The sequence below is a fragment of the Pocillopora damicornis genome, chromosome 3 (assembly GCF_964200805.1).
Source record: "Pocillopora damicornis chromosome 3, jaPocDami1.2, whole genome shotgun sequence".
Taxonomy (NCBI): Eukaryota; Metazoa; Cnidaria; class Anthozoa; order Scleractinia; family Pocilloporidae; genus Pocillopora; species Pocillopora damicornis.
The window spans coordinates 2,886,599-2,906,911 of record NC_142672.1 but is presented as its reverse complement, the minus strand read 5'-3'; the positions used below and the strand labels follow the sequence as shown (position 1 = coordinate 2,906,911).

Sequence of the window (20,313 nt, the reverse complement as noted above, 5' to 3'; positions counted from 1 at the left end):
TTTTTTTTTCCTCTTGAGCTTTCTACGATTTGTTCTCAGGCAACGCACACGACAAGATGATCCAATGTAACTCATTTTTCAAAAGTCAGGAAAAGTAGATTAGCTGAGTATTCCATAAAACAATACTGCCAACCAAGAGAATGTGAAATGTTACTTCCAGTCATGTTAATTATTAATCTTTAAGTTTTCCTTTTACTAGAAATGATCTCTGCACACGTGCTTGATTGCATAATTTCTCAAAGGAATCTTGTCATATCTATTTAATTTCTTTCACAATCGGTCGAAAGAAGCATGTTCCAAATGACTTCACTTTAAATTTCACACCAGCGCATTTTAGCATAAATTCAAATTGCACGCGACAAATTATTTTTTGTAAACAATTTTCGAAAAAACCGTGTAGCCAGTAAACGACCTCAAGAGCTATCCGACAAAAAAGGTTGAAATTTACTGGCTTCAAAATCAGACCATTGGATCAAATTTCTAATTCGAGCTATTCTGATCGAGTTTTTCTTACGGAGGGCCAACAGTTGAGAAATCCATGAAGATAAAAAAAAAAACCTTTAACCCATCGTTGTAGAGTCAACAGTAGTAAATCGTATCATTTATTTAACCAACAATACAATATTAAATTTGATTTTTCTCCGAAAATTAACTCAAATTGAAGCGCATAGCATATTTTTTCGAGGCACATTTTACACGATAATACATTCAAATTCAGAATTTAAGGGGTTACCTGGTTGGTGGAGTTGATGTCGATCCAGCCAATCGGATTTGATGTCGTATCCTACGCATACGACAGTTGCTCATGTTGTAAACATGTTTTTACGACCGCCAACTCGATGGACTGATAAAACGCTCGGCTTAGAATTGGTGTAGTATTTCCCTCTGCTACTAGCCACTCTAAAAGGGTACCAGCTCTCCCCACTAGTCTTACATTTTGAGGAACGAAGAAAGTTATCTTGCAGTTGTAGAGGTAAATTAGCGCACAATTTCAGGTGATATTTTTGATAAGAGCTCCCTCTCCTCAAAGGCTTCCCTGAACAGCTTTTCTTGTTAACTGTGGCGTGAATTGACTAGCAAATTTTCTTTTCGCGTTTTTTCTTATTAGTCAGTCCATTACTATTTTCAAGATCAAATTGCAGGGCCGGGTTTCGGGGTCAGAGAATTGCTGTGAACTGCTACGACTCTAAAAATCCTTCTTAATACCAAATCAAGAGAACCATTGGGTGTCATGTTTTGTGTCACTGAAGACAGCAGAAACAAATCGAAAAAAACGACTCTTGCAACCCTCCTGCAATTAATGTGCTTTGTCTTATTTTCACTCTATTTACAGTTGAAGGATAAACGTCATACAAGCTTGTGTGAACATGTCACCCGACATTAAGGTGCTTTGGCTGATTTTACCACTGACTGCTCTTTGCTACGCAGCAAAAAACAGCAGCAGCGGCGAGAAATCTAATAGTTACATGGTAAGTTAAATCTTTCCAAATATATCCCAACATTTTTATTGCCATCATCTCGTTTGATTGTGTCAGTCAGTGTCATTCCAAAAGAGAATGGTTAAGGAGAAATTCACTGAAAACTGGAAACAGAAGAAAGATTGCCCGACACTTTGATTCTTAGAAAGATGAATTTGTCACAACTGATCTTAAAACAAAAAGTAGTTATAATTCTTCCATGAACAAAAGTTATGTGTGTTTTTTTCTAAACACAGGGCGCTTACCCATATCCACCGCATGGACCCTGTGCTTATGGTACTCCTTTTGGCGCGCCAGGGATACCAGGTATTCCCGGGAGCCCAGGACCCGCGGGACCCACAGGCATCGCAGGACCACCCGGTCCTCGTGGTTCTACGGGACCACAAGGGGACAAGGGCGACGCCGGAAAGCCAGGAAACCAAGGCCTTACAGGTCCAGAGGGACCTCCAGGAAAAATGGGACCTCAAGGGTCCACAGGCCATAAGGGTCTACGAGGAACCAAAGGTGATGCAGGGGATAAAGGAAGCCAGGGAGCCCCAGGCCTCCGGGGACCTCCAGGAGCTCTGGGAAGTAATTGGAAACAATGTGTATTCAAAAATTTAAACGATGGAAAGGACACTGGCTTGATAAAGGTATTTCAGTTTTTATTTCAATTAATTGCAATTTTACAAAATTGTATTTGACATCATTGCTTGAATTGACGATTCTTATCAAATTTTGACTAAAAGAATATCGAGTTAAGCAGCAAGCTAAAATAATTTTTTCTGTGGCAGAAGAACGAAACTGTGAAGATAACCCTAAATAGTTAAAGGATCCGTAAACTGGACTTGATTTAGGACTTATATCGCTAAGGGACATTTTGAATTCATATTGTTCACAGTTAACCATCATTTATTTCTCCAGGAATGCCTTTTCATCAAAAATTCGGCCAAAACAGCTCTGCGCGTTTTTTGGAGTGGCAACCTCCGCCTCTACGGCTGCCATGCTTGCTGCAGACGATGGTATTTCACCTTAAACGGCGCAGAGTGCTCAGCTCCTGCTGCAATTGATGGCATAGTCTACATGGTACATGGAAATGGCGGCAAAAAGGATTTATACCGCCCCCGTCATATCGAAGGTGTGTGCGAGAAAGTCCGCAAAGGTGTTGTGCGAGTGGGATTCTGGGTCGGTAACTGTAAAGGTTACGGATCTGCTGACGCATACACAGGCTGGAACTCAGTGTCTCGGATCTACGTGGAAGAAGTACCACCCCCACAGGCATAATGTCTTATAACCTACCATGGTTTCATTACTCAATATCGAACAGCAGAATAAGAACAATAGCACAATCAGGAACCTTAGATTTAACAGTCGGGATAAAATACAGTAAAGTTGTGAAATCGGGCATTTTTAGCTTCTGAACTATGTAGAGTGGGGATGCTGCCATGACAACTCGCAAATAAAAAGAAGGTTTTCACTAAAAATCCAGGAGTGTTTGGTGTGTGTTTGGTTATTAGGGTTGAGCTCATTTCAAAGACCTCGTTTATGATGTTTTGACATTTGACTGTTTATCTCAGTGTAGAAAATAAGAGCACTCATGAACGAGTCCTGCTACAAATTTCTTTCCTGACGGGATTCTTTCTGAAAAATTGAGATTCATGCGTAGAATTTAAGTCCTGTATATACCGAAAATGTTAGGCTTCTGTTGCTAATCCGACATGGAACCGTCCTATATATGTAATAATAGTGGATGTCGAATTATTATTTAAAGGCCAAAAAAAAATAGATAAAAAAACAAACAAAAACATTCAAGCTGATAACCTTATTGGCAAGTAACCTATGTCTGCAAGAGCAACGCGCTCGGATTTCTCTTACTCTCCTTTTATCACCTTTAAAGAATAAAAAAAAATCAGGATAATTGTAATAGATTCATTCGTTTGAAAGCTATAAGCTCATCATCCGACAATAGTCGTCTTGTTTGACCAAAAGAATAACCCTTTCCTCTTTCCTTAAGAATTTGAATGGCTCCAGTAAGAGACACCTGGTAGAGACGTTATCGTAGAAATTTAATTTCCTCAGATGTGATTGGTCCGTTAGTTGCTTTATTTTTCTCTAATTATTATGTACAGGTGTAATCGGACAATTGGCCGATACAATACAATGCAATACAATACAATAAGAGTTTATTGTGAAAATACACTTAGCTACAATAATGGTGTGCTTTTACAGACGGAACCGAAATTGGGGTCTATGAAAGCACGCCAGCTAATTTACAGGTATTCCACAAATACAATAAAGTTAAGAGTTTAAAACTAGATATGGAATATTCTATAATTTAAAATTATAACAATAAAATCTTAATAAGTATATCTTATATCTAAATAAATACTAAATTCAATAAAAAAGCGTCGAAATTATAAAAATTGCACCAGGTCAACTTGGCTAATGGATCTCTTAAAAGACTTAAAATTCGTTATATTTCTAAACATGTTCGGAATAGAATTCCAGAGTTTCGGACCAATATAACGGACTGAGTTCAAGCCATTTGTAGTAGACTATGGCTTGGGTAGCGAGAGGATATAGTCACCTCTTAAATTGTAGCTAACGTTCTTCCTATGAATTATCAGGTCTTATATACTTTTGGGCCCTAAAGAATTATGCACGGCATTAAAAATAGACAGTGTGATTTAAATTAATCTTTTTTGTTTTAAAGATGAGAGGCCTAATGCGCTTAGAAGTTCCGAGTAGCTTGTGTACTTATCCCTGAAAACAAACCTGATTGCGCGCTCATTTAACCTTTCCAATTTGTCTGCAGCACTTTTAATGCAAAAATTCCAGGTTTCACTGCAATAATTGAAGTGGGGAAGGATAGATGCTAAATGTAGGTCGCGCCTTGTTTCGAAGGGAAGCATTTTCTTCATTCTTTTAAGAACAGCTATTTGATGTGAAACTTTCCTACATATTTTAGCAACATGATTGTCAAACTTCAGTTTGTTATCTATCGTTATGCCAAGCATGTCAAATTCTTTAGTCACTGGGATACTGGAATTTTCACACTTGAAATCAGGTGTGGCGTCAGATTTTCCCATCACAGTAGCTTGATACTTAGAATTGTTCCTTTTCAGACCGTTCGCATCATACCATACAGTTTATAGCACACACAACTTCTCTATAGTCATTATGAGCAAAGAAAATTTGCGTGTCGTCTGCATAGCTAGAGAGTTTGCATCTTTTCACGATGAACAGGAGATCGTTGATGGAAATATTGAATATCAAAGGCCCGAGGATTGATCCTTGGGCAATCCCTCTGGAAATATAATTTCAGCTCGATTATTCTCCAGCAACTTTCTCTCGTATTGGCGATCAGAGAAATAATCCTCAATGATATTAGCAGTTCTCTCGTCAGCACCGTATTCTTTGAACTTCTTCTTCACAAGTCCGTAGACACAAGGCCAATTATTTTCCGATCGTCCAGCTCCTTTCGCCATTCCTCCGTAAGACTGAGCAGGGCCGTTTCACCACCGTGATGCTATCTATAAGCGAACACGAACTTGTGCAGAATATTTCTGAACCGGGGACTGACTCTTTAATGAACGAGCGTTTCAAAGACTTTTGACAAAGATGGAAGAATGGTGAGAGGTCTGTAATTATCCTTGGACAGGCTGCAGTCTTTCTTATACACTAGAGTTATTTCCTTCTTTTTCCACTGTTTAGGGATTTTTCCAACGTCCAGAATATAATTAAAGAGAGTGCAGTACGGGTCACACAACACTTCAGCAGAATCTTTCACTGCCCTCGCAGGAATAAGATCGTGGCCAATGGCTTTGTTTGTTTTCATGTTACACATGATTTCCTTCACTTCTATGGGGCTAGTATAATTTAGGGTGATCTGGCCGCAGGCGGAGTCGCGTGGAAAATGTGTGAAATCCTTCATGCGTTCAGTTGTTTTATCAATGCCAACAATGTTTGAAAAGAAATCGTTCTAAGTTTCTGCAACTTCACGTGGCTCTCGCATTATCTGATCGTTCTCCTTAAGAACAATACGGCTATTGTTCTTTTTCTTACGTGAATTAATATACGGTCTAATTGTGTTCCACAATTTTCTTTGATCTGTGTATTTCTCCTTACAAAGTGTTTTGAAGTGGTTCTGTACAGCTTTTCTTCTCATGCTGACAACTTTGTTTCTTAAGACACGGTATTTTTCCCACTCGAGAAGATTCCTGGATCTTTAATATCGCTTTTTCTGTTTATCTCGGTCCCGCATTGTCTTCCGAATTTTGTCTGCTATAAATACTCCAGCCGGTGACGGGCGTTTCTTAACTGTTATCTTGGGCACATGAGCATCCAGAACTTGATCGTAGAGTTGATGCCAACACCAATATACATCGTCAGGATCATCAAACACGTATGAGACAGAGAAAGGCACTGTTGATAAATCAGCTTGAAATGAATCCTTATCAAAAGTTTTAAAGGATCGTTTAGTTATGGTTTCTGCTTTTGATCGCATGTGTCGGGTTTTCAGAACCGTATATACGAGATCATGGTCGCTTAGACCCGTATGAATGACACCCGAGTCTTTGGCAAACGCGGGGACGTTAGTGAGAATAACGTCGAGACAGGATTTCCTGTTTTTATTGATCCTTGTAGGAACATTAATAAGGCTGTCAAGGTCATAAATGTCACACATATCCAGTAAACACTGACCCTCTTTGTGATTATCAAGTGGGTGGAGGATGTCCGAATTTAAGCCTCCGGTAAAAATCACATTGTCAGAAAGGCTGTTTGCTTCATCCAGAAGATCGCAGAGTTCGCGTTTGAATGCGTTGTTGTCAACAGATGGAGGCTTATAGGCAGTAATATATGCAAACTGTCGTTGTCCGATTTTCATGTCAAACAACATTGATTCGACACATTTTCCTCTCAATTTCTTCCGTGAAGCGGCTATATTGTCTCTGATGTATATTACAATGCCACCGCCGCCTTTGACTCTGTCGCGACGATAAAAGTTAAAACCTTCGACATGAAATTGTGAGCTAAGAAAAGTTGAGTCGATTTTAGTCTCTTGTATTGTCAAAATGTCGAATGTATTAGTAGCTAGCCATAGTCGAACCTCATCGAACTTGCTTTGCAGGCTATTAATATTGAGGCAGGCAATAACACATTCTTTTCTGTGCTTAATTCTAATGTCTTCTATCTTGGCTAGGACTTCGTCGGTATCGACCGATTCGACTTCGCACTTCTCGTTTTCACAGTTGCTCTCATTCAAAGTAAATGAGCCAGTTTCGTCAAAGAAGGAGTCCGATAGTTCAGGCAGAGAGCAGAAAGCACATGTCCATTCCAAGTCGGGATGTTGTAGGTAGTATTTGAACCTGGTAACGGTTTATTTGAGACATTTTGCGTGGACCAAGTATCACAAGACGAGCACAAAATGGCGTCTTGGTTCTTTCTCACTGGCTTACTACACTCGCCGCATGGAAACTTGGGCTTATCTTTGCCTTTCGCAGGGCCAGGGTTAGACGATATATCGCCGCAGACGAGGAGGTCCCGTTGTATTTGGAAGGTACTCGCGCCGTTCGTGCTGAACTGAACTCTGCCAGCGAAATATCGGCTCAATCGAGAACGACGTATGAAAGGAGCGTTGACCACATGCTTTTCTAGGAAGAACGCGTCTGAAGCCTTGAATCTGCGTTCCACATGCGAATACGGACAAATAGTATCCTTATATTCAAAATTTAGGTCAGGTAATACCCGGATAATAACGCAGAGGGCAAGAATTAAGCCAAAGTTAAGAGCGCTCAACATTCCGTGTGTCCTCGTGGACATAATCCAATCAAAGCCGTGATCGGACACCTATAACCGGACAGTTAAAGCAGCCAATCATACCAAGTCCACTCAGCAAAATTCACCAATCACAGAATTAATAACAATAACCATAGCAATAACCACTTACCCTTCAAAACTGGCGAATTTCCAAAATGGAGGAGGTTTTTACCTTAGATAATGAATTCTGAAAGCCCTTTCTCAAATTAATTCATTTGATCTTCTCGGAAATTGAAATGGTTGTGATTATTGTTAACAGTACTTCATATTGTCCAGTTCGGTCTGTAATCATGCTCGTGATTAACAAATCGGACTCCCACTTTGCGGTCGTCAGATTTCGTAATGACTCGTTTGATTAAAGACCAAATGAAACTCTAGTCAGTCCTATTATTATTATTATTATTATTACTACTAATTCACACCATCTAATATTTTAAACTTTAAATGTGTACGCTAGCGAAAAATTATGGGCGGCAGGTACAAGTGAGAACAGAAAGTAATTTAACAATGAAAACAGCCAGCGGAAATAAATAAGAAACTGATGTATTACTAACTTGACGTAAAAATAAACTTTTAATAATAAGAAATTCAACAAACAACAGACACGTCATATTTTTTCCTGTGCAGCTTCCTACAACTTGCTCTCAGACAACATATACGCTAGGATGATCCAAGGTTAATCATTTTCAAAAGTCAGCAAAAGAAGATTAGCTGAGTAATTCATAAAAAAAATACCTCCAAACAAAAGAATGTCAATGACATCTTCCTTACAATCATATTCCATGTGGCAGTTCCGAAGATTTCATTGAATTTTGTTATTTTGCTGGTGACAAGATCTTCCTTTTTTTCTACTTTTTAAGTCATGTTTATTAATTTTCCAACCCACGTTTTTCTAGTACCAGAGATGATATTTCTACGAATAATTTTACTATTTCAGATAATTTCAGTAACGGTCGTGTTACATCGATCAAATTTCGTTTACAAAGCGTGAATAAAGGAATGTTCCAAACGACTTCACCTTGAACTTCACTCCTGTGCTTATCAAGAAGAATTATATCCGCGCCACAAATTATTTAGTGCGAAGTGTTCGGTCATCTAAATAACAAAACATTTTGTCGTATTTCTTATGTTCAGTCACAAAGTTCCCATGATCCTGACAGACTGAAACTTTATTTCATAGCCATTGAAAACTGTTGAAGGTTTATGTTGTACGAGTTCTAGAGCAGTGTGGTAAAACTACGTGTGACGTGGTAACGACCTTTTGTCAGGTAACAGGAATAACTTCGCTGTTGGGCAAAGAAAGTCAGAATAAACAGGTACACCATGACAAGAAAACATTTCTATATTCGCTGAATAAAAGCTAACGTATATTCTCCACTGCTCATGTTACCTTCCATTCTACCATTTCTGGTACGTTACAGCGGAAAACAAACGAAAACAATATTCTTTCTTCTACCCTGGTTAAGAGACGTAAACTGTAATTTAATTACACTGGCGAATATTTATAAGTCTCTAGAATCAAGACATAAAGGCACGCAAAACTAAGAACAGAATTTGTCTCAAAAATGAAAACAGCCAGAGAAAAACAGATATAAAATTAAGTGGTCAGAAATTCCACAAAGGACAGAATAATAGAGTAACATAGGTTATTGCATTCAAGTATTTTTTTGATCCGCTTCGATAATCTTAGTTTCGATAGAGTTTAGCAATTCCAATAACTAACTGATAACCAAGAAATAAATAGGAAACCCTGTCAGTTAACTCTGTTTCGTATTTTTTGTTTTGTGATGAGAAACTTCCGCTAATTCTGCATAGTTAATGAGTTGTTTCGAGATCTTGTTTTGACGAGAATGCCTTCAACAACTGGAGGGAAACAAGTAACAGTGTAAGAAGAAAACGAATTATCACTGGCAAATTATGATTGATGGAGGATCCAGTTCGTGACTCTTTTCTCCACTTTTCCAGTTGTTAGCAATGTTATTTTCGCGTCTCATATTTTTCCTCTTGAGCTTTCTACGATTTGTTCTCGGGTAACGCACACGATAAGATGATACAATGTAACTCATTTTTCAAAAGTCAGGAAAAGTAGATTAGCTGAGTATTCCAAAAAACAATTCTGCCAAACAAGAGAATGTGAAATGTTACTTCCAGTCATGTTAATTATTAACCTTTAAGTTTTCCTTTTACTAGAAATGATCTCTGCACACGTGCTTGATTGCATAATTTCTGAAAGGAATCTTGTCATATCTATTTAATTTCTTTAACAATCGATCGAAAGAAGCATGTTCCAAATGACTTCACCTTTAATTTCACAACAGCGCATTTTGAAATAAATTCAAATTGCACGCGACATATTATTTTCAAGAGTTATCTGACAAAAAATGAGGAAAGTTACTGGCTTCAAAATCAGACCATTGGATCAAATTTCTAATTCGAACTAATCTGATCGAGTTTTTCTTACGGAGGGCCGAAAGCTGAGAAATCCATGAAGATAAAAAAAAAAACCTTCAACCCACCGTTTTAGAGTCAACAATAGTAAATCGTATCATTTATTTAAACAACAATACAATATTAAATTTGATTTTCCTCCAAAAATCAGCTCAAATTCAAGCGCATAGTATATTTTCTTCGAGGCACATTTTACACGATAACGCATTTAAACTCAAAATTTAAGCGGTAACCTGGTCGGTGGAATTGATGTCGATCGAGCCAATCGGGTTTCATGTCTTATCCTACGCATAGGACAGTTAGTCATGTTGTAAACATGTCTTACGACCGCCAACTCGATGGACTGATAAAACGCTCGGCTTAGAATTGGTGTAGTATTTCCCTCTGCTGCCACTCTAAAAGGGTACCAGCTCTCTCCGCTGGTCTTACATTTTGAGGAACGAAGAAAGTTATCTTGCAGTTGTAGAGGTAAATTAGCGTACAATTTCAGGTGATACTGTTGATAAGAGCTCCCTCTCCTCAAAGGTTTCCCTGAACAGCTTTTCTTGTTAACTGTGGCGTGAATTGACAAGCAAATTTTCTTTTCGCGTTTTTTCTCTTATCAGTCAGTCCATTGCTATTTTCAAGATCAAATTGGTTTTGAGGTCAGAGAATCGATGTGAACTGCTACAACTCCTAAGATCCTTCTTGTAATACCAAATCAAAAGAACCATTGGGTGTCATGTTTTGTGTTACTGATGACAGCAGAAACAAATCGAAAAAACCAACTCTTGTAACCCTTCTGCAGTTAATGTACTTTGTCTTATTTTCTCTTTATTAACAGTTGAAGAATAAACTTCATACTAGCTGGTGTGAACATGACGCCCAACATTAAGGTGTTTTGGCTGACTTTACCGCTGATTGCTCTTTGCTATGCTGCAAAAAACAGCAGCAGCGGCGGAAAATCTAATTGTTACATGGTAAGTTTATTCTTTCCAAATATATCCCAACATTGACGTTGTCATCATTTCGTCTGATTGTGTCAGTCAGTGTCATTCCAGGAGAGAATGGTAGAGGAGAAATTCACTGTAAACTACAAACAGAAGGAAGATTGCTCGATACTTCGATTCTCAGAAAGATGAATTTGTGACAATTAATTTTAACAAGAAAAGTAGCCATATATCTGCCGGTGCATGTTTTTTTTTTTGTTTTTGTTTTTTTGACATAGGGCACTCACCCATTTCCACCATATGGACCTTGTGGTTATGATGCTCCTTTGGCGCCCCAGGTATACCAGGTATTCCCGGGAGCCCAGGACCCGCGGGATCCATGGGCATCGCGGGACCACCCGGTCCACGGGGTTCTACGGGACCACAAGGGGACAGAGGCGACGTAGGAAAGCCGGGAAACCAAGGCCTCTCAGGTCAACAGGGACATCCAGGAAAAATGGGACCTCAAGGGTCCACGGGCTGACAGGGTCCACGAGGAGCCAAAGGTGACGCAGGAAATAAAGGAAGCCAGGAAGCCCCAGGCCCTAAGGGACCTCAGGGACCTCAGGGACCTCCAGGAGCTCTGGGGAGAAATTGGAAACAGTGTGTTTTCAAAACTTTGAGCGAAGGAAAGGACACTGGCTTGATAAAGGTATTTCAGTTTTTCTTTTAATTAATTGCAATTTTACAAAACTGAATTTGACATTATTGCTTGAATAGACGACTTCTATCAAGATTTAACAAGAAGAAAATCAAGTCGTGCAGTAAGCCAAAATAATTTTTTCTATGGCAGAAGGTCGAAACTGTGAAGATAAACATTAAGAAACCAACGGATCCGTAGACTAGACTTTAAGAAATTGATTAAGGACCTATATCGCTCAGGGATATTTTGAAATCATGTGTTTCACAATTAATCATTATTAATTTCTCCAGGAATGCCTTTTCATCAAAAAGTCGGCCAAAACAGCTCTGCGCGTGTTTTGGAGTGGCAACCTCCGCCTCTACGACTGCCATGCTTGCTGCAGACGATGGTATTTCACCTTCAATGGTGCGGAGTGCTCAGCTCCTGCTGCGATTGATGGCGAAGTGTACATGATAAATGGAAATGGCGCCAAGAAGAAGGATTTACACCGCCCACGTCATATCGAGGGAGTGTGCGAGATAGTCCACAAAGGTGTTGTGCGCGTTGGATTCTGGGTCGGTAACTGTAATAGTTACGGATCTGCTAACGCACACACAGGCTGGAACTCAGTGTCCCGGATCTACGTGGAAGAAGTACCACCCCCACAGGCATAATGTCGTATACTACCATGGTTTCATTTCTCAATATCTAACAGCAGAATAAGAACAATAGCACAATCAGGAACCTTAGATTTAACAGTCGGGATAAATTACAGCAAAGTTGTGAAATCGGACATTTTAAGGATGCACCTTTGAACTATGTAGAGTGGGGATGCTGCCACAGCAAATCGAAAATAAAAAGAAGGTTTTCACCAAATCCAGGAGTGTTTGGTGTGCGTCTCGTCATTAGGGATAAGGTCATTTAAAAGACGACGTTTATGATGTCTTGGCATATGACCGCTTATGTCAAGAAATAAAAAACACTAAGAGCGAGTCCTGCTACAAACCCCTTTCCTGACGGGATTCATTCCGAAAAATTGAGATTCGTGCGTAGAAGAGATTTAAGTCCTGTATATACCGAAAATGTTAGGCTCTGAATCCAAAGTACTCATGGTTGAGTGCGTTGAACTGTTGGTACTCCGACATGGAATCGTAGTCTTTACTCGTCCTATACTAGTAATAATAGTGGATGTCGAATTATTATTTAAAAGCCAAAAAAAAAAACATTCAAGCTGATAACCAAATTAGCAAGTAACCTATATCTGCGAGAGAAGCGCGCTCGGAATCTCTTACTCTCCTTTTATCACCTTTAAAGAAAAAAAATCAGGTTAATTTAAATAGATTTAATTCGTTTCAAAGCCATAAGCTCATCATCCGATAATAGTCGTCTTGTTTAACCAAAAGTATAACCCTCTCCTCTTTCCTAGAGAATGTAAATCGCTCCAGTAACAGTCATCCGGTGGAGACGTCATCATAGTAACGAAACTTATCAGGCTAAATCATCACCACTAGAATTTTCTCAGATGTGATTAGTGCATTAGTTGCTTTATTTTTCTCTAACTATTCTGTAGAGTTGTAATCGGACAGTTGGCTGTAATCGGATACTTCCTCTTCAGAACTCACGAGTGAGACATTGTGAAGAGGGTGTGGAATCATTCACCTGTTAAAAGTTTACGTGGTCTTTTAAAATCAAGGTTGATTCCAGAGTTGTCTTTGAAATCAACCTTAATTTCAAAATGTCAAGAACTGTATTTTGAAATCAAGGTTGACTTGAAGTCAACTCTGAAATCAACCTTAAAATCAAAGTTGACTTCATGAGTTGCCTTTAAAATCAAGGTTGTCTCCAAAATGTGCCAGAAACTCCATTTTATATTTACATAGACCAAGGTATTCAAACATTTTTTGCGTCACATGGCAGCCCACTGGTTGTAAGACTGTTTAGTGCAATCTTTATGACATGGCAAAGGCTGCTAGCACAATCCATGGCTGTCTTGGAAGGTAGACTAAGTAAGGAGAGGGTGGCCAGAGAAGATTTATTTTTCCATTTAAAACCTCAGGATATCTCGGTCACTTTCGTTGTAACAGTTTTATCAACAACCAATGTAACCATTAACGATACATCCGGATACATCATTCATGTGTACGTTGATTTGCGATAAGATTATTCGCATCATTCTCGAAACAGAGTTAAAGACTTAAAACAGACGGATGGAAATCGATTTTTCAAAAAGAGCTGCCTCACTGTACGATAGATTTAAATATAAATTTCTTCACCTTTAATCTTATTTATCTTTATTGCAAAAAGAGTTGATTGCTTCAGATCCGAGTCAGAGAACATTTGCATTCAAAAGGAGAGAAGCTACAAACATGAATTGCAGAAAGGCCCAAAGTAAACTTTTGTGGCAGACATGTCAGTTTTGATCAACATAAAGCGATTAACAACAATGTTATAAACGAACTGGTAGGAACAAGAACCTGGGCTAATGAAAATATTTTGAAAAACAAATCGTCTCACAAGTAGTAGTGTTGGGTAGTGTTCATTGTATTGAAAGATTTTCACCGGTTTTGATATTCTCAATCATTCAGCTCTCAATTTACTCGATAAGTGAACTTCAACACTGCTCTGCTATTCCCAGAACAGTTATGAAAAAATAGCCGACGGTTTTTCGCTCTGGTAAGAGTGGGAAACATTCCTGACTGGGGTATGGCGGGTGCACCTCAACGATGAGAAACGTTAAAAGTATGGAATTCAGCCATACGTTACTTTCAGGTAAGAGAATTTCCTCCATAATGTTCGCACGGTTTGTTTATGCACAAGCTTGTCGCACATGTAAAACAAACTTTTATCTGATGTTGATTTTCCGATGAAATCTCGCACGTTTTGTAAGAGTTTAGACTGATTTTTTGACAGTCAATCTCTACATGTTCCTCACTGACGCAAGGCCAATTGCTCAAAGATGAGATCTGCGCAGCCATAGACCAAAATATTTTCAAATACGTTTTGATGAACTCCGCAAAAATCGCTTCAGACTTAGTACTCTTCTTGTCGCATCGAGGACGACTTTATCAATTCTTTCCTACGTAGTATTCGCGTTTTTTCGTTTAAGGCCTCTTTACTTTAATTTATGCAGTTCTGTCTTCAAGCGTGTATACTTTAGTATCATCAGACAACAAAACTACGAAAATGATCGAAATATTTATCAAAGTTGACCGCATAGCTATGCAATATGAATAAATTTCTCTCTCTTGCTCTTTTCCTGATCCGGCTAAAAAACAAGGCCTCGTCAAAGTCCAAGTATTGTATTTATTTCTCTGGATTACTTGAAACATTCTTTTCAAATATATTCGTTGAACTAAAGTGATTGATCAAATTTGTTTGTCAGACTACGTGCCATGTGTAATCAAGAAGAATTAAGAAGAAAGAATACTCTAAGTGTTTACTACAGTAGTGTATTTTATTTGTATAGTAAACGACAACACATTCAAATTAGCTTCAGTTTGACAGTTTGTTAACAGGAATTATTTCGCTTTTGAAATTAATTAGCCTGAACCAAGTCTTTTATCAGTCTGCCAGCCACAGAATTTTTTTGCTTTTCCCTTTGAAAAAAACTAGACTTAAAACATGTCTGATCTAATCATCCAACTTCGTTTTTCAGGTCGTACTATCAGAGGAACGATGTAGAGTGTACTTGTCAAATTTTAATGGCACGAACTAAATTAATGACTTTAATTTCTAAATCACTTTTTAGAGACATTTTACTGACACTCAGAAATTATTGGTGACAAGGAAGCGAAAGACAAAAGAAAACTGATTTATACTGCTAAAAATCGATAAATGTGATAAATTTCTTTGGACAAAGGGTCAGTTGAAAAAACACACAGCTCATCGTTGACTCAAACGAGATTCATTAAAACTGTTGGGCTTTGGGAATGTAAGGGAACTCAGTAATCTTATCGTGACGAAGTGACGAAGTAATCTTATCGTGACAAGATGAAGAATGAGAGCGACGCACGGTGAGCAAACAAACGAGCCACCACAAACTGAAATGATAGAAACCAAGGACGATTAGGAGCTAAATGCAATTCTTTTTTACTCAATCCCTCTTCCATTTTCATCAATGTGAAATTTGATGTTCGTTCTCCTTCTTCCTCCAATTTGCTCTCAAGCTACCCAGGCGCTGGAGCACCCCAAGGAAAGTAATCATTTTGTGTCGAGAAAATTCTGTGGGGAATTAGTAAGGATAGCCCACACTGTCTCGTCTTCACTAGATTTTTATTCTTCTCCTCTTCTATTCTCGCTAGGTTTCACAACTGTCACAACTCCTCGACTCGACTGATATAAAAGATTACTTCGACTGAAAGCTAAATAAATCACAGACAATTGTTCCTTATCTTTGCGGGACACCTTAGTTAAAAAGAACGCTGGTTGGCTAGATACGAATCTTCCAGACATAAGAATAATAAAATTTCCGGACAAACATTTCACAATCGCCACCCGACATCCATGCCATTATTCTGTTTCCGACAATTCCTTTTAGCTTCATTTTTAACGAAAATATTTCTTGAACGAGAGAAGCTAAATGCTGTATAACTTATTTATACGGTAGTGGTACATACTAGACACGACTGAAAGAATACTTACGCTCTTTAATTTTGCGCCTAACACGAATTAGAATTGTTTTTTTTTGTGGTCGCGGTCTCGTTAACTTCCCAGCTTATCCCATCACGAGGGATACTTATGTTCTTCAAAATAAAAATCATGTCTCTAAATCCCGCATATTGTATATTGAGGTTTATCTAAAGTGAAATAAAATTTGGAAATCTTCGAATGACAAAAGAAAAATGCTCGTTGTTTTAAAAAAACATCTTTCACCTCCTCATATCAAGTTGTTTGTCGCATTTTCAGGAACTTTTGAAGAGCTCTATCAAGGAAAACTACACGATCGACTTTAATAGGTAGGATTTACGAAAGATCATAGAAATTGTTTATGAGAGGACATGTATTACAATTTAAAATAGTCTGACTGGGGTTTACTTGATAGAGCTGAAAGTCGAGAATTATGATTGCCCAAGCAGAAAAGAAAAAAAATAAACCATTAGGAAAAGGGTTTGAAATTGAAAAATAATCATTTCTACAATTTCACGAAGAGCTGTTCTTAAGAGAAAAAAAACTCTCCCGCATCGTTTGTGTTTTGTTTTTCGATCTTACTTGTTTTGACAGGAATCGGCTCTAAACAAACAAGGAAAGAAATCGGCATGTAATGTGGGACGTAAACGAGCTCTGAGTACAAATCGGGGGTCTAGAAGGATCCGGTAAATAATAATTTTTTTTTAATCCATCTTTTCCTGTCTTCAACAAAGTTAAACTTGATTCTCACTTTCTCATTTCGTTTAGCTTCCTCCAGTTTCCTGTCAGGCAACCCAACGGCTGAAATACTTCAAGGTAAATAAATTCACGAGCAATAACGAGTTTGTTCAATTTTCCATGTAACTCTCTCACTAAACAGCGCAAAGAGAATGCAGTGTTATACTCCATCAAATTTCAAGTAGATGAAATTAACTAAACGTTGATCTTAATCCAATCAAGCTTTTCCTCTAGAGGAATTTTATCAACCAACCTTTTTTTCTCAAAGTGAACTCTTCGCACAAACACAAAATCCTCTATAACCTGTGATTTAGCCGCACAATTATATAGTAAAAACAACAACAACAAAAAACAATTCTATTTCAGTCATTAAATCAATTTTACAAGAGGTTATGAAAACAGCGCTTTTGGCTAAAAGGAATCGGCTGAAAGGAATCGGTTTCCAAGGTTAATAAAGAGGACTCTCAATTATGTTGGAAATCAAAAGCAAGAATTTAGTCGCATTGCTCGCGAAACCTTGAGCTTTGAATGTCACTTACTTGATGTTGATATCGTCTAAATAGCCGATCTCTTCAGCAGAACTGTTTGTGCTCGCCTCTTCGAACAAATCATTTACAATATAATTTCCTTATCTGAACTTATTTTGGAAAAGAGAACAGGAAGTATCGAGAGATCTTTAAGAAAAAAAGAGGAAAATATGTCGTTTATTTCAAAACAAGAACACTCAATGAATAGAAATCATGTTAGATGGAGTTATTCAAATTTGGATTTCACAATTATGCCCTTCTAATCGTATAAGTCCGACTGAGTTCTTGTTCTACAGCACAAATATACGATCACTCAAAGAACATTAATCAAAACTGAAGGTGAAGCCTCAAAACATCAAAGAAAGATGAAAAGATCAAATCAATCGTAACCTAAAATATTAACTTCATTCTCTTTTCCAAGACGAACACTCTAGCGTCTAACATTATGTATTTTCTTTCATATTTTCAACGTGGAAGTGCTGCTTGTCATGTATTTATTCATTACTTCTTAATGGCGGTTTTTTTGATGTTTGCGCACCCAAGCACAACATAGAAGAAACAATGTAATTGGTCAAATTGATAGTAATGAACCTATCACAGTTCACGTCTTATTTTCCACGTGCGTCAGTTTATCGTGTCCAGAACGTGTTTTCACGAAACTTCGTCAGCAACATCAATATTAAAAGGATGTCCCTTAACTTTTGTACTATTTTACCTCTGTTAATAGCCACAGAATAAGATAAGAGGTCTCTTCACCAAGCTCTTTACAGCTGAAGAATAAACAACATGCACGATCGTGTGAACATGCCGCCCAAAACCAAGATATTTTGGCTGACTTTTCCGCTAATTGCTCTTTGCTATGCAACGAAAAACAACAGCAGCGGTGGCAAGCCGAATTGTAACATGGTAAGTTTATCTTTTCCAAAAACATCACAACATTGTAGTTATCATCATTTCGTCTGATTTTCTCCATCACTGTTATTCCAAAAGAGAATGGAAAAGGAGATATTCCCTAAAAAATTAAGCAAAACGATGATTTCATGACCGAACACTTCGATTCTTAGAAAGATGAATGTGTTACAACGATTGTTCACAAGAAAAATAGTCTTATTTCTGACAGCATATAAACAAAGTACGTGTTATGTTTTTCTCTTTTTTACACAGGGCACTCACCCACATCCACCATATGGACCCTATGCTTATGGTGCTCTTTTTGGTGCACCAGGGATACCAGGTATTCCCGGGAGCCCAGGACCCGCGGGACCCACGGGCATCGCAGGGCCACCCGGTCCTCGTGGTTCTACGGGACCACAAGGGGACAAGGGCGACGCAGGAAAGGCGGGAAACCAAGGCCTCACAGGTAAACAGGGACCCCCAGGAAAATTGGGACCTCAAGGGTCCACAGGCCAGCAGGGTCCCCGTGGAACCAAAGGTGATGCAGGGGATAAAGGAAGCCAGGGAGCCCCAGGCCTCCGGGGTCCTCCAGGAGCTCTCGGGAGTAATTGGAAACAGTGTGTTTTCAAAAATTTGGACGATGGAAAGGACACTGGCTTGATAAAGGTATTTCAGTTTTTATTTCAATTAATCGCAATTTTGCAAAATTGTATTTGACATCATTGCTTGAATTGACGATTCTTATCAAATTTTGACTAAAAGGAGCTCGAGTTATGCAGCAAGCCAAAATAATTTTTTCTGTGGCAGAAGGTCGAAACTGTGAAGATAAACCTTAAGTAGTTAAAGGATCCGTAAACTGGACTTGATTTAGGACTTATATCGCTCAGGACATTTTGAATTCGTATTGTTCACAGTTAACCATCATTTATTTCTCCAGGAATGCCTTTTCATCAAAAAGTCGGCCAAAACAGCTCTGCGCGTGTTTTGGAGTGGCAACCTCCGCATCTATAACTGCCATCATTGCTGCAGACGATGGTATTTTACCATTAACGGCGCAGAGTGCTCAGCTCCTGCTGCAATTGATGGCATAGTCTACATGGTACATGGAAATGGCGCCAAAAAGAATTTACACCGCCCTCGTCATATCGAGGGTGTGTGCGAGAAAGTCCATAAAGGTGTTGTGCGCGTTGGATTCTGGGTCGGTAACTGTAAAAGTTTCGGATCTGCTGACGCATCAACAGGCTGGAACTCAGTGTCCCGGATCTACGTGGAAGAAGTACCACCCCCACAGGCATAATGTCGTATACTACCATGGTTTTATTGCTCAATATCTAACAGCAGAATAAGAACAATAGCACAATCTGGAACCGTACATTTAATAGTCGGGATAAATTACAGAAAAGCTGTGAAATCGGGCATTTTAAAGTTGCGCCTCTGAGCTATGTCGAGTGGGAATGCTGCCATGACAACTCGCAAATAAAAAGGTTTTCACAAAAAATCCAGGAGTGTTTGGTGTGTGTTTCATTATTGTGGCTAAGGTCATTTAAAAGACGACGTTTATGATGTCTTGACATTTGATCGTTTATGTCAGTGTAAAAAAAGGGCACCCACGAGCGAGTCCTGCTACAAACTGCTTTCCTGACGGGATTCTTTTCGAAAAATTGAGATTCATGCGTGGAAGAGATTTAAGTCCTTTAAACACCGAAAATGTTAGGCTTCGAATCCAAAGTACTCATGGTTGAGCACGTTGACCTATTGCTACTCCAAAATGGAACTGTAGTCTTTACTCGTCCTGTACTAGTAATAATAGTGGATGTCGAATTATTATTTAAAAGCCAAAAAACAAACAAACAAACAAAAACATTCAAGCTGATATAACCTTATTGCAAATAACCTATGTCTGCAAGAGAAGCGCGCTCGGATTTCTCTTACTCTCCTTCTATCATCTTTAAAGAATGAAAAAAATTAGGATAATTGTAATAGATTAATTCGTTTGAAAGCCATAAGCTAATCATCCGACAATAGTCGTCTTGTTTGACCAAAAGTATAATCCTTAAGAGTGTAAATGGCTCCAGTAACAGACACCTGGTGGAGACGTCATCATAGTAACGAAACTTATCAGGCTGAATCATAACGGTTACAATTTCCTCAGATGTGATTGGTGCATAAGTTACTTTATTTTTCTTTAATTATTCTGTAGAGTTGTAATTAGA

General features: G+C 38.5%; 2 protein-coding genes and 1 pseudogene across 5 annotated transcripts; all 3 read left to right on the top strand.

Annotated features, from left to right (window-relative positions):
* The first annotated feature begins 826 nt into the window (after nt 1–826).
* LOC149047831 (uncharacterized) lies at nt 827–2,941 on the top strand. The gene is made up of 4 exons (XM_089200956.1): nt 827–973; nt 1,334–1,469; nt 1,715–2,110; nt 2,382–2,941. Exons 2-4 carry the CDS (start codon nt 1,368–1,370, stop codon nt 2,739–2,741), a joined length of 858 nt encoding a protein of 285 aa, XP_089057082.1. The 5' UTR covers nt 827–973; nt 1,334–1,367; the 3' UTR covers nt 2,742–2,941.
* A 6,383-nt stretch (nt 2,942–9,324) lies between these two features.
* LOC149047830 (uncharacterized) lies at nt 9,325–12,185 on the top strand (annotated as a pseudogene). The gene is made up of 4 exons (XR_016185391.1): nt 9,325–9,334; nt 10,572–10,684; nt 10,933–11,345; nt 11,627–12,185. The product of XR_016185391.1 is annotated as an uncharacterized LOC149047830 (transcript).
* Nucleotides 12,186–15,153: 2,968 nt separating this feature from the next.
* Nucleotides 15,154–19,440, top strand: LOC149047829 (uncharacterized). Of its 3 annotated transcripts, XM_089200955.1 has the most exons (6): nt 15,154–15,328; nt 16,221–16,270; nt 16,710–16,757; nt 17,934–18,112; nt 18,371–18,766; nt 19,038–19,440. In XM_089200955.1, exons 4-6 carry the CDS (start codon nt 17,993–17,995, stop codon nt 19,395–19,397), a joined length of 876 nt encoding a protein of 291 aa, XP_089057081.1. In that variant the 5' UTR covers nt 15,154–15,328; nt 16,221–16,270; nt 16,710–16,757; nt 17,934–17,992; the 3' UTR covers nt 19,398–19,440. The 3 variants fall into 3 exon arrangements, with proteins under 3 accessions (XP_089057081.1, XP_089057080.1, XP_089057079.1); XM_089200954.1 differs by lacking the exon at nt 15,154–15,328 and having other exon boundaries at nt 16,096–16,270; XM_089200953.1 differs by lacking the exons at nt 15,154–15,328; nt 16,221–16,270; nt 16,710–16,757 and having other exon boundaries at nt 17,847–18,112.
* Nucleotides 19,441–20,313: the final 873 nt, after the last annotated feature.

Excerpts from the sequence above, each read along its gene's own strand:
- LOC149047831 (XM_089200956.1), top strand. The coding sequence starts at position 1,368 with ATGTCACCCGACATTAAGGTGCTTTGGCTGATTTTACCACTGACTGCT. Across the intron at positions 1,470-1,714 it reads AGAAATCTAATAGTTACATG|GGCGCTTACCCATATCCACC; the intron begins GTAAGTTAAATC and ends TTCTAAACACAG. Across the intron at positions 2,111-2,381 it reads AGGACACTGGCTTGATAAAG|GAATGCCTTTTCATCAAAAA; the intron begins GTATTTCAGTTT and ends TTATTTCTCCAG.
- LOC149047829 (XM_089200955.1), top strand. The coding sequence starts at position 17,993 with ATGCACGATCGTGTGAACATGCCGCCCAAAACCAAGATATTTTGGCTG. Across the intron at positions 18,113-18,370 it reads GCAAGCCGAATTGTAACATG|GGCACTCACCCACATCCACC; the intron begins GTAAGTTTATCT and ends TTTTTTACACAG. Across the intron at positions 18,767-19,037 it reads AGGACACTGGCTTGATAAAG|GAATGCCTTTTCATCAAAAA; the intron begins GTATTTCAGTTT and ends TTATTTCTCCAG.